At 39.1% G+C, this 16,817-nt stretch overlaps 1 protein-coding gene across 8 annotated transcripts in view; it reads left to right on the top strand.

Moving 5' to 3' along the window:
• The window catches only part of DCLK2 (doublecortin like kinase 2), a 134,622-nt gene that overhangs the window by 81,836 nt on the left and 35,969 nt on the right, over nt 1–16,817 (top strand). For 4 of the 8 annotated variants that reach the window (XR_002136642.3, XM_019722939.3, XM_074338451.2 and 1 more), the window contains 4 exons: nt 60–162; nt 3,220–3,318; nt 4,201–4,251; nt 8,173–8,267. Coding sequence is in view for 6 of the 8 variants with exons in the window: in XM_019722939.3 (XP_019578498.2) it covers nt 60–162; nt 3,220–3,318; nt 4,201–4,251; nt 8,173–8,267 (348 nt within the window). In the remaining 2 variants the exon portion in view is untranslated. The remainder of the gene's footprint in view (nt 1–59; nt 163–3,219; nt 3,319–4,200; nt 4,252–8,172; nt 8,268–16,817) is intronic. The other 4 variants (XR_012498191.2, XM_074338453.2, XM_019722954.3 and 1 more) reach the window with 1 other exon arrangement.

Genomic DNA, 16,817 nt, shown 5'->3' with positions numbered 1-16,817 from the left:
TTATTTCACTTCTAATGTTTCTAATTTATTTCTTGGATATGATTTTTTTTTTTTTTTAGGTTACTTGTCTGCAAGACTTTTTCGGTGATGACGATGTTTTTATTGCATGTGGACCTGAGAAATTCCGTTACGCCCAAGATGACTTTGTCCTGGATCACAGTGGTAAGGCAGTTCGTGGACCATCCTTGTGACTCGATAACGGAGGCTGGGATTTTGTCACTGGGTGTATGTAAGGGGTCTGGCGTGTTGAGGGAAGATGGCACCGACAGTACTCCTTTTTAATGGATGAAAGTATTTAGTCGTAACAAGGAATGAATTCAGCAGTTCAGTAGTTTTCATTTTTTAGCCATTTGGTTGCCTCTCTTTTTACTGCATTGTTTTGCTTCTGAAATGAATTCCCTGCCATCTTTCAGAATGGAGGCTGGCTGTACCACCTTCATTATATGGCCAGTGTTGAACCTGAAGCAGTTAGTTGTACATTTTCCATGTCAATAAAGAGATACACAAGAGGATAATAACTAAATTGCTAATAGTGATTGCCTCAGGTCTCTTTTTACCTCGTTGTTCTGTTTGCAATTTAAAAAAAATAACATGCATTGTTTATATAGCCAGGAAAAAAAGCTATTTTCATGGATGGGATAAGACAATCCCTTTTATTGATTTTAGCCAATGTATGGAATTTTTAACTACTTAGCAATAACCTCAGTGATTTCAAATGTGTTTGATTCTGGGAATATTGCTTTACTCTGCTGTCTTGAATTAATTTAAACCTCTCATAGTAACAGTGATCATTGTAGCTGATAAAGTCAATTGCATCTTTAAATAAGGTAAAATCATACCGATACAACATTTCACAGAAAAGAGGGATGTTTGAAATACAATCTCACTCTTTAATTTCATGAATAAGGATAGTTGGTTTTTCAAAAATCTAGCCTGATGGTAGAACCCTTCCAGTTGTGGTGATTCTAACAGCCCAGAATTAGAGAAACATGTGACCAAATAAACATGATCCATCTAGACTTTTAAAAAAATTGAAGATGATACATTCTACTGTACCAAACTCCCTTGTGTAATTCTTTCCTGTTACACTAAGTCAGTTCCCTTGGCGTAATTGATCTACTTTGTGCTTGGGGTTCATTTATCTACTTTTTTTGTTTTTCGTTTTCACTGTTGCCAGATTTCTTTGAGTGTTTCTGTACTGTCTTCTAGTCTATTGGACTGGTCCTACTTTAAACTGGTAATGTCACTGGAAAGTCCCTAAAGAATTGCAGGTGATGTCCTTTTGTATTCTCCGTGTAATGTTCTCCCCTGTTCTCATGGATGGTTAAGGTTGACTGAAACATGCGTTTACGTCTTTCTGTATTTTACATCTTTCTTGATGTTAGCATAATTTCATTTCATAGTATTTCTTTGATGTCGACCTTGGTCATTTTGAATGTTGAGACACTGAAACTTGCAACAATGAAATGTTCTAGGTTATAAAGTTCATTTGGGTAACAACAACAGCGATAATGAAACATTTATTGAGCACTTACTATGTGTGTACCAGGCATTGTACTCAGTTCACATTGTGTGTTGTAAATTGACCTCGGCTTGTTGGATCATTCATAGTTTTTGTTGTTGTTGTTGTTGGCTATCAATAGACTCCAGTAGAGACAGGTGAAAGCTACTGATTTCTTCTCTCTCAGTTGCTTGTTACTTAACCTCTTGCAAGCTGGGGATAATAATTATGACTGTTTCATAACATTTTGTGAGGATTAAATGAGTTAGTATATGTAAAGCAGTTAGAAGGGTACCTGTTACATGGTATATGCTATTGCTATTGTTAATGTTATCATACCACCACCATCAGGTCATAAAATTTTCCAATGAAGTCAAGTCTCAGACTTAATTCTGCCATAGGTACATTTAGTAGGCAGAGCTTTTTAAAAAAAAAAAAAAAAAAAATCTGTTATTTAACTTGTTTTATACTCTTGATGAAATCCCACCTCTGTCCTTTTACGTTTCTGACATCTTGTATTAAAGATACATTGAAATCAGCGAATCTAGTCTTAAATCAAGTAACAAAATCCTCTTCTAAGAGCTGCAGGAAGGACTTGCACAGATTCCTCAACCTAGGATGTAACCATGACGTTCTCCTATTGGCTCTGTGGACTGACCCGTCCTGTTGGGAAGAGAGTGGCAGTGCCTTAAGGATGTTTCTACCAAATCCACAAACCACTCCTTTCAACAATGGAATACTTTGTAACATCCATAATGCTAATTAAAGAAACTGAAGTTGCTACAGCCCCCTCTGTGTAAGGTTTTGATTAGAGTCTTTCAAATACTAACTACCCTCCCGTGGTGTGTATTTTCCTGATTAGTGTACTTCATATGTTAATTTATTGCCCCAGAGGTATACATTGAAACCAATCCACATTTTAATCTTCCTGTGTAAATTGAAGTATTTTAAAGTAAGTTACAGATAGTATGTTATCTAATTTAATTCTTATAAGAAGCCAAGAAGTAGATTTTTTTCTTATCCCAGTTTCATAGAGGAAAGACTGAGTCTCAGGCCTAACCAACATCTCCCATTAGCAATGTCAAATCTGTGATTCAGCCAAAATCTGCATGATTTTTAAACCCATGTTCTTAATTATTCAAATTAGAAATGAATATTTTAGCTGCAATTAGCTCCGATACTCTAAACTCTATTTTATTTGATTTATAGGAAGACCTGAGTTATTATTTAAAACTAGTTTCCTTGTTTTTGATGCTCCACACTTTGGAAAAATGGAAATAAAACAGTAAGGAGTTTATAAATTACAATTTATAAATTATAAATAAAAAGGTCCTACCTACCTTTTCAACACTTGATAAAGACTAGAGCATAATAAAAGTGAGGCCTTTGCCTATGAAAGCTACTGACTAAAAAAAGTTGCACATGTTTAGATTCAGGTGTGTGTGTGTGTGTGTGTGTGTGTGTGTGTGAATCAACTTAGAACATTGGGATTTCTCTATCCAGGTGGAGCAATGAGGTAATGTCGCAAGATGTGTAGGAAGCCTGATTGAAGATAACCTCAGGTGGACTTTGGGGTGGTGGTTTTGTGTATTTAAATTGTTTCACAGCAGTAGAAATACAATCAGGTAATGGCTCTAGGTAGTAAGCTGCTCTCCCATGCAGTCCTCCCTCGGTGAGTATTAAACCAGGTCCGCTAAACTCACTGTCTTCCTTTCTAGAATGCCGTGTCTTGAAGTCATCGTATTCTCGCTCCTCAGCTAAGTACTCGGGATCCAAAAGCCCTGGGCCCTCTCGACGCAGCAAATCACCAGCTTCAGGTAGGCAATGGAAACGGAATGGATGGTCACATAGCGTTCTCCTGCAATTTTCTTTAATTATTGTGAACTGGTGGTTTTCTCATGCTACTATGCAGCCAGGTTCTAGAACAACATATAGATGACATGATTTATTAAACCAGAAATTTAAGTCTGTTTCTCAAAGTTGTAATAAGTTGCCTAAGAAGCTCGTTAGTTTTGTTCTGACACATTTTCTCAAGAACAATCTTATTATCTAGATTCTTCTCCTGATATTTACATGGAAGTATTTCACAATTTGACCACTTAAATTTGGTGTTATATGGTTGTAGATATTTTCTTATGGTTTAAAACATACACATCCACACCTAGTGCAACAATATATTTACTTGATAGGTTTCCACAGACCTTTCCTCCATCAAACAATTGGATAGTAACAATGATTATTGTTGGAAAGAAGTACTTAAGAGTCAAACTGACCTGTAATTAAATTTCTTTCAAGTCCAAGGCCTATAAATTTGTCATAATTTTGACTGTTTGGGCATTTAAAAAATTGAAAACATCCACAAATGTCTTGATATTATTGATTTTACAATGTTCGTTTCTAGTATAGTTATAAATAATTTTGCTGATATCATTTCCCCTGAAGGAAAGGATTGTGAAAAACCATCATTTTACATGTGGGAAATATAGGACATGTGATAGGAGAAAAGACTCTCAAGCATCAGACTGTGTAAAAAAGCCTTGTGTTTGGGGGTCCTTCTACTTTGCACAGCTTTCCCTTGCAGCACCTACCCTACCTTGTTTAGGTCGGGCTGTTGAGCCCTTCTTTCTGTAGACACGCTAGACCTGCTGAATAATCACTCTCCTTACTGTCTCCCCCTCCTCTGTATATACTGTGGACAGTAAAGAGGGCTGGTCCCTATTCCAGTGCCTACTCGACAGCCAAATCCCCAGGTGAGCCATGGTGATAATGGCTTTGTTGCTCTGCTGGGTTTTTGTTTTTGTGTTTTGCCACATTTCTGTTTCCTTTGCTCCATTTTCATGACTGTATCGGGCTGGTACCAGTGTACATCTGTGCAGTACGAAATGCTTCAGCCTCCCTTATGTATTAGAGAACCAGGCATTGTCCGGCGATCGCACACCTGTATGTCGTCACACCCCTGAGGGATGGAGGAGGCACATTGCCTCAAGGGATTTGTTGTCTAGTGAATCTTGGAAAATGTTCTATTATTGCGAAAGGCTAACGTTGGTAGTATGAAAATGACCATAGAAGCCATGATACTCTTTTGTTCTCACCTTCTTCCCTATCCTGGGATGAATAGGCCCGATACTTTCTCTTTCTGAACATATTGCTGATATGAATATTTTTAACTGAAAGCATTTCTCTGCTGTTAAGCTTCTTTCAAATCATACTGTGCTTCCTGTAAAGATTCTCAAACACTGGGAAAGCTAATATAATACGAAATTTGCATAAACACACTGAACTGAGCTTACCATAGGGAAGTTGTAGATTTTTGTCAGATTCATAGCTTTTGTTGTAGTGATAGGTTTACAGATACTTACCATGTAGTAAAATAACTAAATAAAAGTGGGGAGAGTGGTTCAAGAATCAGGTATTAAGATGATTCCAATTTTGTCTCCCGGAGGTCGTAAGACAGAAATGAACATACTGAACTCAAAACAGGTTTCATAGCCACATTTGTCTTCCAGACCAACTGCTTCATAACACAGTCTAATAAGTGTACGAGTATACATGTTTTTAACTTGAATTTGGAATGCTTAGAAAATGATTCAAGAAAATCTTCTGGGCGGCCGGGTGGCTCTGTTGGTTAGAGTGCGAGCTCTGAACAACAGGTTTGCCGGTTTGATTCCCACATGGGCCAGTGAGCTGCGCCCTCCACAACTAGATTGAAGGACAACGACTTGGAGCTGATTTTGCCCTGGAGAAACATACTGTTCCCCAAGATTCCCCAATAAAAAATTTAAAAAAGAAAAAAAGAAAATCTTCGTATTCTAGTACCCCACAATTTTTACTGAGACCATATTTGAATTTGGGTTAATGGAGTAGATCTTAAACTCAGAAGTGAAAGCTGTGAGATGTTTAGATCACCTTTCAGAGAGCAGACAGCTTCTTGTAAGAGATTAACTCAAATACGTAGTCAGCCCCTGCTGCAGTTATGGAAGGCTGAAACCTGAGTCAATTGCTGGGACCTCACTGTGATTCTGGAGAAAGTTACCATACTTAGTCTGATTGTGTTCTCTCCCACCACCAGGAAGGAAAGAGTTCTGTATTATTAAAAGCTGCAGTACCCAGAAGTATAACTTGCTTTTACAGACTGCTTTAGCTATGGTTTACCTGCTACCATTTAAAAAATTCCATGGGACTAATTGGAATTTGAAACAGAGCTAGTAACTTGGTAAACATGATGTTGTACTTTTTCAATCTTGAGACAGAAATGCTCCCGTAGGTGAAAGCTTCTGGTTGACTAAATTCCTCAACAGAACTCTAATTTATTGGAATAGCAAAATAGTGTGTAATAAGCACACAGAGATTAATCTGGATAATATCAGTGGGGAAATAGCTATAATTTGTCTTCTCACTTTAGGTTTCTAGCTTGTGAGTCTTTCATCACGAAGATAAAAAAAAAAAAAAAGTACTGAGAGCAAACAAACTAACAAACAAAAAAGTCCCCAAGTTTATCTTACTTTATAGTTGAAGGGAGGAGGGATAGATAAAAGCCTTATTTGGGGAGAGAATGTCAGGGGTGGAGTGAAGGAGTGGGAACATTGGAAAGATGCTGGCTGGTCATTGCACACCTTCCAGGTGGTGGCAGCAGTGTGTGTCGGGAGAAGGTACAATGTAGCACTGCCCAGGTCTCACCTACCCTCTCAAAGATGCTGGAGAAATGTGCTGATAAGTGGTACCAAGGACTAATTAGAGAGTGTTTTTTAGAATCTTCCAAATGCTGTCAGAAATTTAGAGGGCGACAGGTGACTTAATATCTTTTTAGGATCAGAGTTATTTGGGGGCAAATATGGGCATACAGTTACTGACAGCAGTTAAAATCCTGGCAGTGAGTTTCCTTAAGGAACTATGTATACAGGGGGTGTGTTGTTAGGGAAATTGGTCTGCTACAGAGATTACCATTTGCAGGAATTATTCTCCTCTAGTCCCTTTTCTCTCACTAGTCCAAGAAGCCTTTGGTATCAGTGTGGTGTCTGAATATTAGTGAAAGCTAAAGCACTGAGTAGTAACTGGTGACTTCTGCAGGTTGCTGTGTGAAATGAAATAAAACAGGTCTCAGCTCACCTCGTTTACTAGTTCATTGCCCATCATAATCTCTATTTTATGTGACTTCCTACCACCAGTTCTCTTTAACGAGAAGTTTTCAAAGAGACGACGTTAATTGAAATTTAACTTAACTGAGAAGTAATCAGGGCTGTTGAATACTCTGAAAAGTTTTGAAATAATTGGATAGTTATTGGTGTTGGACATGCACTCTATATACCCACATACATTTCTTAGGAAAATCTAAACTGCTGTTAATTATTTTTGAATGAGTAGTTTTGAATTAGAAAAATTGAAGTTTCATAATTTAAAAATAACTAGAAAACATTTTCATCTTTGCTGACTTTTTAAATGAGTGATACTATAAACGTGATGTCATAGACCCAGATACCCCTCTTTGCAAATGACACATCTAATCACAAAATATTTGACCCAGAACTTCTGCCTCCACGCAAAGAGTGGTGCTTACTTTTTTCAATCATCTATTTAGGACCTTATCTCTGTATTTTGCTTTTGATACTTATTAGCATCATTTAAAATAATAGTTGTCTGTTCTCTCATATTTAGAAAAAAAGGAAATGGACTTTGCTTTTCTTTCTATAGAGATGAATGGCAGTTTTCATCTACTTTGGGCAAAAGCATTGAGGATTCATGATGAAAGGGATTACTAATACTTCTTAGAAGAGAAAAAAAATCACACCAATACTAGATGTTAACTACCAGCTTTGTGAAATAAAGCAGAAGTGGATCCGAGTGATACAATTAGAAATAAGCAGGAGTCATACTGAAATATTTGAAGGGCATTCTGTAGTATAGAGTGCAGATTAACTGTCCCCTCAAAATAGCAGTGGCCACACTCTTCTAGCGTAGTCTCTAAAATTAACCCTTCAACCTAAGAAGTGTATGGAAGTTTGTAGGAGGGTGTATTCAAAAAAACCATCAAGATTGCTAAATAAGGGGGGAAATTAGCTGTAAAGACAATGGGAGGAATTAGAAATAACTAGTCTAGGTAAAAATAAAGTTGAAGAGTGTCTTTTATGGCCTCCAAACAAACAAATAGACATTACAAGGAAAATAACCATGAATTTTCCCATTCCATTAAGAATGTCCTTCAGAAATTTACTTGGCTTATGTTGGAATTGATTTGGGAGAACCACAGAATGTCTTGGTTATTCAGGTTGGTATATACCAAGGTAGTGAATATTGGAGGTTATGGGACAGTCTCCGTAGTAAAGCATTACAAATATAATAGCCATTCATTTTTCTACCCTTACTGATAGGCAGGATTTATGGACAAGTTCTTCTTCACATCCCTAGTTCCATAATGTTTTCTATCTTTGTTTCTGTCACTGCTGGAAAGCTGTTATTGAAAAATAATCCCCGTTTCACTCCTTATTTGTCTGATACCTTGTCTTGAATATAATAATATACATTATTTTTTCTTTTTGCTGATTTGCCATCTGCTTTGAGCTTGAAATGAGTCGAAGCTTCATTGGAACTATGTTGTGCATGTGCGTAGTGTTTTGACACAATCGGGTTGTTTTGTGTTTTAATGATCTCTGTCTCCTTTGTTGTCTCCTGGTCAGTTAACGGAACTCCCAGCAGCCAGCTTTCTACTCCTAAATCTACGAAATCCTCCAGTTCCTCTCCATCTAGCCCAGGAAGCTTCAGAGGATTAAAGGTATGAAATAGCATACGTGGCATGGTTGTGTGATTTTGTTGTTTTGAGCTGTATACTTCAGTAGTTTAATTTGTTCAGGGGCTTGGGTATAGTAACAAATAAAAAATGGAAGACCTGGCTTTGAATCCTGTATCCTGTTTCATCTTGTCATTTTGGCCAATTCAATGAACTCTTCTGAGCTGAAGTGTTCCCATTTCTAAAATGGGAATATAAGGTGGTGGTCAGGATTGAATATAATGAAGTAAAATACTATCAGTAGTAGTTTTCCTGTTATTAGCAAAGTGATTTGCAATGACAAAGCCTTGGAAAACTCTGATTGTTCTTTAAAAAAATCTCATTTTGAATTATGGCTTTAATATTGCCGACAGGATTTGACTTTGTGAAAACCTAAAATAGAGTGGAATACTAGTATAACACTTACATACACAACTAGTAACACAAGAACAATATGTTCATTTTGGTGTTTAACCTAGAAATAAATCTTAGGTTTTGAATGTGATGTCCTGAAAATATAAACAGTAACTTAACATGATTAGCAGTTGGTTTAATAGGCATTTGACCTAATAGGGAGAAGAACGATGAGCAAAACTAAATTTGCAAAATTTCAAGAAACTTGATTTGCTTTAGCTCTCAACAATTTAAATTTATAAGAGAAAATGCACCTGGTGAAATAGCAGTAAATGATTAGGGTGAAAGATGGACAGTTTTCTTCTGTAGAAACAAGCAGATTGTCTTTAGGTAACGAGCTCTAAGAATACTGAAGTAGAAACAATGCCATCCATGTATGTAGGTGTACATTAACTTTCTCTTGGCATGTTTGGTTGACCATGGAAATACCTTCATTAGGAATACATTCTCCAAAATGGGTGGCCTAAACATTTCAGATATCATCTGAGTGGTTTTCTTGACCTAAAGGATTTTGAAATATTTTTCATTAGCAAAATGAATAGTAAGAGCCCCACCACTTTTGAGTGAATGAGGAATGAGAACCTCGAGAACCTGGCAAGCATGGCATCCTGACCCCTTCAGAGCCTTGAGTCCGCGCCTCCCCTCACCCCCACTTATCAAAGGGTTCTATCCTCCACCTGAATCGAAAATTTGCTTGTCCTGCCCTGAGACTATTGTGTCTACCACAGAGTGAACTTGCGTGGTTCCCCTCTAAGTACCTGAGATCAAAAAAGAGAAATAACCCCCCAAAAGGACAGATTGTCTGTTTTTTGTGCCTCCTTGCTCATGTACATTGGCAGGATTTGGACTGAGGCTGGTAGTAAGTGTGGGATTTGGAGTACGTAGCTCTCACCTACCTCTGAGTGCTGGAAGGTTCTTACATTTATAAGAACCAGGGGTTTTCTGAAGTGCTAAATTGGCTTAGGTCAGTTCATAATAGGATTTTAATGGAATTCTTAATTGTCAATTCCAAAAAAGTTATATAAATTAAAATTCACTAATAAACTAAGTGTTTCCAGCTTTCCTTTCCCAACTTATTTTCCCCAGAATAGATGGGAGGTGCACTGTTTTTAATTTGAGTGACTTTCAAGAGAACTAAAGTAAAAATAATGCAAGTTGATTCACTTCTTTTCTAGTTCAAGTTGGTTCATCATTTGTTAAAGTGAAAGCAAGTGGCTCCTAGTTGCTGGTAATTGTTAACCTAGGGCAAACCCGTCAGGCACTTTTCAGGGAGCCACTGCAAAGGTCATTGGGATTTCTCCTCCTGGCCACTGCTCTGGGCAGGCAGGGCTGGGATCCTTGACCCTTGGCCCAGGGCTGCACGTGGCTGAAGGGCAGTTACTTTAGTCCCTGCTTACCCTGGGTCTTGGTCATTTTCCTCTTTGCTATTCATTGGTAACCTGGGCTGCCATCTTTCTTCCTAGTCCATCTTCCATTCCAAACCCAAGATTGTCCCTTTTTGTTGTTGCCACGAGGTCCGTAGCCGCTGCTTAATGCTGAGAGTGTATGCACACTCCTTCCCACACGTGTGCAAATCTCATAAGGTCACTCCCATTTCTGGAGTGAAGATTCATAAAATTTTAAAAGCGTGATAATTTGTATTGTTGCTGAGACATTGGAGTAATTGTTCTCATTATCCTAGGTGTGTGTTAATCATTACAGAAACCCCAGCATTTAGCACACTGAGTTCTAGGGCCCATAGTAAATGCTCAAGGATTCCTTACTGATGCCAGAAGAGATAAAGGGAAATGTTGATAACTGAGATGAAATGAAATGAGACTGTCAGTAAAATGAAGAGCAGGGATCTTTCCAGGACCCTTCACCCCATTCCTCACCATAACCGAGGCCTCTGGGCTTTGCTAACAGCTGTGAGATCCCCTCTGGGTTTTGTTTTTCTCATCTGTAAAATAAGGATGCTTGATTTTTAAATTACTTCTAAAAATGCTAGAATTATAGTTCTTTTAAGATGCCAGAAAACCTACTGAGGAGGCTGGGGAGTCTATTTCTCTTCTTCCCACTTTAAAGCTGGTGTAGAATCACTAAACTTGACATTAAGTATTAGCAGCTAAACAAGTCCCTGCCACACTGGTAAGCTTTTAGGACACAGTGTAAAACATCTCTCCCCCTGCCTATTCCCATGGATCATGCCTGGTGGAAATTTAATCTCATTACAGTTCCCAACAATCTGTGGTATATATTGTTGTTGGGATGAAAACCTGCTTTTGAACTACTGCAACTCAGTCACGTCACTTACTGTACTAAAGACCCTAATTTTGATGTCATTGTAAAGCTCTAGTCGGCATCTGTCCACATTTGTGTTATTTTCTCTCTCCAGTGACATTACCAATGGAGAATTACAGATAATTGCCATGTGTTAGTGCTATGCTTTTTCCTTCCCCTTCATTTAAAATAGCTTATTAAGATCAATTCAGAGGGAATGTCTGACAATGGATGCAGGAACTTTTTACCACTATTTATACTAGTTAGAAGCTTAATGGCTTTGGGGATAGATAATCTTTTTCCAGAGAATCATAGAATTGACAAATACCAGCAAGCCAAGCCAGGAGTTGACACCCACGTCTCTCAAGCTGCCAGGACACAGCTTTGGGAAGATTTTTTATTTTAATTTTTTTCACTTAGCAGAAAATTAAGCCAAGTTAAGTCAAAGAAAGGTAAGCAGAATATGATATTCTGTCATAACCCTGCCCCCACCTTGTGCCAATTTCTGTGTTTTGGTGTTTTGGTGGGAACACTGAAAGAACTGAAAAGGAAAATAGAGTGATGTTATGGTGTTTAATGTCTGACCACAGAGTGTCGGTGGCATTTTTGTTTGCTCATTGGAAAAATGAGGAGGAGTACAAAAGCAGCCCTCCTCTCGCAAAAAGCACTCAGCGTTTTCTCAATAAAGCCCTTATGAGGAAGACCACTCTGCTCTGCTCCATGCAAATGCGTTCATAAAAGATGGCGTTTACTGAGGGGCGGGACCAAAGCCAGGAGAGGAAGTAGAGCATTCTTCACATTGTGAATAATTTTTGCAGGATGGGAGTGTAAGAAATACGGTGGTGACCAAGTAGTTAAGGTTCTTTAAACCTAAATCTGAGAGACGTTAGGAAAACTTGAGGGTGAGCTATACTTCAGTTATAATGTTTTCGTTTTGCTAGACAGTTACTTAAAACCATTGAATGTGAAAACTGGGAAGTGGTCTCAGATCTTTTAGTTTAGTCTTCATTTTGTAGAGGAAGAAACTGCGATTCAGAGATATGAAGTGACTTACCCAAGGTCCCAATGGCCAGTTGGGATCTCTGACCCTTTCAGACTCTGAAACTTGTGTGATTGTTACGGAAAAGCTACGCTGTGTCAGTCTTTCTGGAGGGTGAGTGCTGGGTGGTTTGCTTGCTGAGTATCTGGCTTTAGATTTGCACAAATGCTCTGAATAAAAAACAGGTTGAGAGATTAGGAAAGGAACAAGGAAGGGAGTGTTGGGAAAAGGGAGAAGGCAATCCTGGAGTGAGGGAGAGCCTGGATGAAGGGGGCTGGAAAGATTGAGAACTCCTGTTGAGAGCGCTTCCTGGGAGACTTAGGGGAAGACATTGCTAATAGGTATCTAGGGTGAAATGTTCTGTACTGTGTGCCCAGTACTTCTGTCCGACTCCATAAAGCTTTAGTAAAATGACCAAGTTCACAGTAGATTAGGGTTGTTGGTTTTCTTTGGAAGCTAGCGATGAAGCCGCGGGTTGTCAAGATTGGCATAGGTTGAAAACAGTGTATTCCAGGCCCAGCAAATGCGTGGGTCCATGGATATGAGACAATGTTACACGGCCAGCCTGTGATGGAAACCACACTGTGATAGTATGGTGACACAGTGCACGCCTGCTTGTAACCATTGCCCTCTGGACACAGAGAGAAAGCTAGGCCAGCCTGGTAATCAGGTGATTAGAGACAGCACAGACAGACCAAGAAGTCATGAAATGAGATGCTAGGGCCACCTGGCAGCTCCCCATCGGGCCTTTTCCCCAGAACCTAGTCCCTAAGTATTACAACGGGGCTTCACTTTTGTATGGATTTAGGGAATCTGGCTTTCCTAAAGGGCGAGACCACTCATGGTGGTAGTCACCTGGGGAGGAGGCATTGTGTCAGGAGGGTGCATAGCTCTTCAGGACTCTTGTTTGTTTTTCTTTTGTCCTACTTCGTTATTAAAATTTTCTGTGGATGTTTCAATCTGTCCCAGTTAAATGAAGGGGAACCGACACCAGTCTTTGGCCCACGTAGGCCAGAGGATCAAGGCAGAGATGGTTCCCCCTAGTGTGCAGTTACAAGGAAGCAAGCCTTAAAGGAAGAATGAAGCCCAGAGCTCCCTCCATGCTCCGCGGCCTCCTCCATGTGGAGACAGACACAAGATTGTGTGGTGTTTTGAAGTTTGGAGGTCAGACACCATCATTTCCTTAATAGCATAGTAGTCACATGAATCAGCCCAGTTCAACATGGGAAGAGACTATATAAAAGTGTGAAAATCAGGAGGTGAGGCTCCTGGGAACCATTTTGGAGGCTGGTGACCCCACCCCTTCTCTCTGCTTTCATCTCTTTCTCAGCCACTCAAAGTTTCTTTCTTAGGCTGCCCCTGCTCCCTCAATGGCTTTCTGTACAATGTCCTTTTTGAGGGTGATAAAACTCTGTCTCCCCATCAATTTTTATTGCTTTGTTCTTCCCAGTCCTTTTGTTCTCCAGACCCATCACTCCCTGCCCATTCTTTTCTCCCCCCTTCAAATCCTAGAATCCCACCTCCACTGACGTTTTCTACTCTTAATCCCCGTCTTCCTGACCCTCTATTTCCTCTTTGACCTCAGCCCATGATCTCCTGTTTCTTCTGCCCAATCTCCTCCGAGTCCCTTCGATCTAGCTGATAACTTTCCCTATGGGAATATTTACTGTGCTTAAAGCACAGCTTTTCTTTGGGACAGATAGGCAAGAAAGAGTCCTAAATGTGTCATCAGCTGCCAGATGGATGAAGAAAGCATTTCCCTGAGATTTAATTCATCATCCATGTCCCAATTTAAGACTTTCAAGGCTGTAGTAACTTAAAGTTTCAGAGTCAGGGCCACATCTGTGGGCACTGAGGGATAAAATGTCTCACATTTTGATGCAGAAGTGTACGCCCAGAGGCTGTCTTCCAGGAGCATACTTGTTGGTTGAAAGAAGAAACAAAAAAGTACGTTTGGAACATTATCCAACATCTTGAGATTATAAACTGTCTGATGTGCTGATATTTTATCTGATGATGTCTCCTGGGTCTGCTAGTGCTGAAAGATTTTCCAGATTTGTGAAGTGTGATGAAAGGGCTGGTAGTATCTCATACTGATTGGCAGAGCTAAAATGTAGCTCTTTGACCTTCTGAACTTCAAAACTTCTTTTCGAAGCTGTGAAATGTAAATCCACAGTAGCTGCTGACCTTAGACGTTTTTTGCTTTTCCCTGGAGCTTTGGCTTTTCTTTGGTATTTAAAACTAGTTAATAATCTTCAGTACTAAGAGACTGACTACTTTTATATCCTTTTTATTACCCCAGAAATGGTCGGTGGTGGCTTCATCTTTGAATGTGATTAATTTTATTGACATAAACAAACAACAAAGGGACTAAGCAGTTTTGAAGACTTCAGTGTCCTAACAAACTAAATCATCTTAATGAGTCTTAGATGCTGAGGACAGTGCTTTTTGCACGTTGTAGCTGCTCAGTAAAGAGGTGCATTTGGTGGGTAAGTGACTCAAGGGGCTGAAGCACACCTTTGTGGGGATGGAGGGAGTTTGCTAAGCAAATCAGTGTATAAATAGGATCAGTTGTAGAAACCTTATTTGAATATAACCTACAGACATTCATCTTCAGTGCCCCCTTATTCATGAAAGTGGTAGTATCAAGAAATTCTTCTTTGTATTGTGTTAGAAATAATTGGATGCACTTGGGACTTACGAGCTAGCTTATCGTAGTGAACCGGCCTGTGCCGGTAACACACTGGTAGCCGCCATAGTTGGAACTGAAGAGACAAGCACCTTTCCCGCCACCCTGGTGTCCTAAAAATCATTGATTACCTCACAGTGAAAGCATGTAGATATTTTTAGGAGGTAGACATGGCCATACCACTTATTTGTTGCTCAAAATCCAATAAGCCAACACTTTGCTTGAAAGGCTTACTCGTAGGGATGTGCTGAAATGCTGTGTTGGCTTTGCCAGGTCACGTACTCAACTGGGGTGGCAGCAATACTCAGGGGAACAGAAAGGCACAAGTCAGCAGGTTGCACACGGCCCCGTGCATAGACTGCTGAGCTGGCTGCTATCTTAAACCTTGTACATGCACACGGAGTGGCTTCTGGTTATCACTGTTCACCACCATTAACCAATCATGAGTCTCAAGGGCCAAATTTTGCCGAATGAAACCAAGTCTAAGGTATGGCTACAGATAAGACCACTTTGTGTGCTACCAACCCTTAGGTGCGGATTCATTGTTCACATCTCACTATTAATACTGAAGTATTCCAGAGTAAATGATCACAAATCTAATATAAAAGTGATAAAGCTTTCTGTTTTTAAATGCCTGTCTAATTCAGCATTTGTTGTGATTTATACTTTCCTTCTTATGAGTGGAATTGATGTTTCTGAGATATATATGTATACATATGTATGTATGCACACATATGTACATATGTATACATATATATGTAGCTTTATGCATATATATGTGTATATATATGTATAATTTTTAACCACAAAAATGATAATGGAAGCAAATTTAGCTACAGTGACTATCTAGTGTACTGATTTAAAAAAAAATCTTCAGTGTATTTCAGAGGTCTTTTAAAAGAAAAATTTAAGCTTTAAGCTCTCTTTATATGAGGAAAGGCTGTGAATTTGTTTATTAATTTGTATATTATATGACTAAATTACGGGAGTGTGACTATAGTTCTGTGATCTGAAAGCAGGCTCTAAATACACCATGGTGGATCAGTGAGTCTGGTATTGGGTAGCATCCCTTAGTTAATTTCAGAGCCTTGAAAGACTTCCCTCTTCCTGGCCTTAGAAAGGGGAGAGTGTGAGACTAGCCCAATAGCTCCTGGGCTCTCTGGAGTCAGACCTTGGTTTAAATTTTGACTCCACATTTGCTGTGGCATTTGTGCAAGTTATGCAACCTCTCTGAGTTCTTGTTTATTTTTTCCCCCCACAAATCAATGGAGATGATAATATTTAATTCATAAGATATAAAGTATGCATTTTAGGATGTGTCATAGAGTAGGTATTCAGTAAATTGTAATGAGTGTTGTCTTCCCTTTTCTTATAAAGATAAATTTGTTCTTTGGCTATAATTGACTTGCAATGCTAAGATTATTGGATGAATGACAGAGCAAACTTGAATTAAGGTAGCTGAACAGTTAATCACAGTTGCTGCCAGAAACTTCCTCCATAGAGGTTCTTACCCTTGGCTATACATTAGATCTTCTATACAGCTTTAAAAATACTGAGTCCTGGGCCCTACACCCAACCTGGCAATAGAATTTTTCAAATCTTTTCAGTATGTACAACCTTTCCTAATGTACAACCAAGGACAGAGAACTGCTTTATAGCAACAACAATCATGTGAGGATTTTTCTGTTCCTGAGTTTAAAAGTATAAGAATTATGTTGGAGGAAAAGCTTTCCCATCAAAGTTCCTATAGACCTGGGGTTTGCCTCTGACCCGATTTGGCCCGGTGCCTGTTTTTCTAAATAAAGTTTTATTGGAACACAACCATGCTCATTTGTTTATATATGGTCTGTGGCTGCTTTCGTGTTACAACAGCAGATTTGAGTAGTTGTGACAGGGACCATATGACCCACAAAGGCTAAAACATTCCTCTCCAGCCCTTTACAGAAAATCTGTTTGACCCTGCAGTAGGCCACTTAAAAATTGAATCATAGTTGTATTTTCAAAGATGCATTCAGGAAAGTCAACTCACTACCTGAGAGTATCTCCCAGATTCTATTCAAGTTGTTCCTTTCATGGAAAATCTAACTAGTATCCAGCATTGTCTTCAGAAGTCACCAGCAATATACTATAATGCATTGATATAGCCATTTTTGTT

The sequence above is a fragment of the Rhinolophus sinicus genome, chromosome 15, assembly GCF_057876585.1.
Source record: "Rhinolophus sinicus isolate RSI-liver-muscle chromosome 15, RSI-T2T, whole genome shotgun sequence".
NCBI lineage: Eukaryota > Metazoa > Chordata > Mammalia > Chiroptera > Rhinolophidae > Rhinolophus > Rhinolophus sinicus.
The sequence above is the reverse complement of the archived record's forward strand: the minus strand, read 5'-3'. Positions and strand labels throughout refer to the sequence as shown.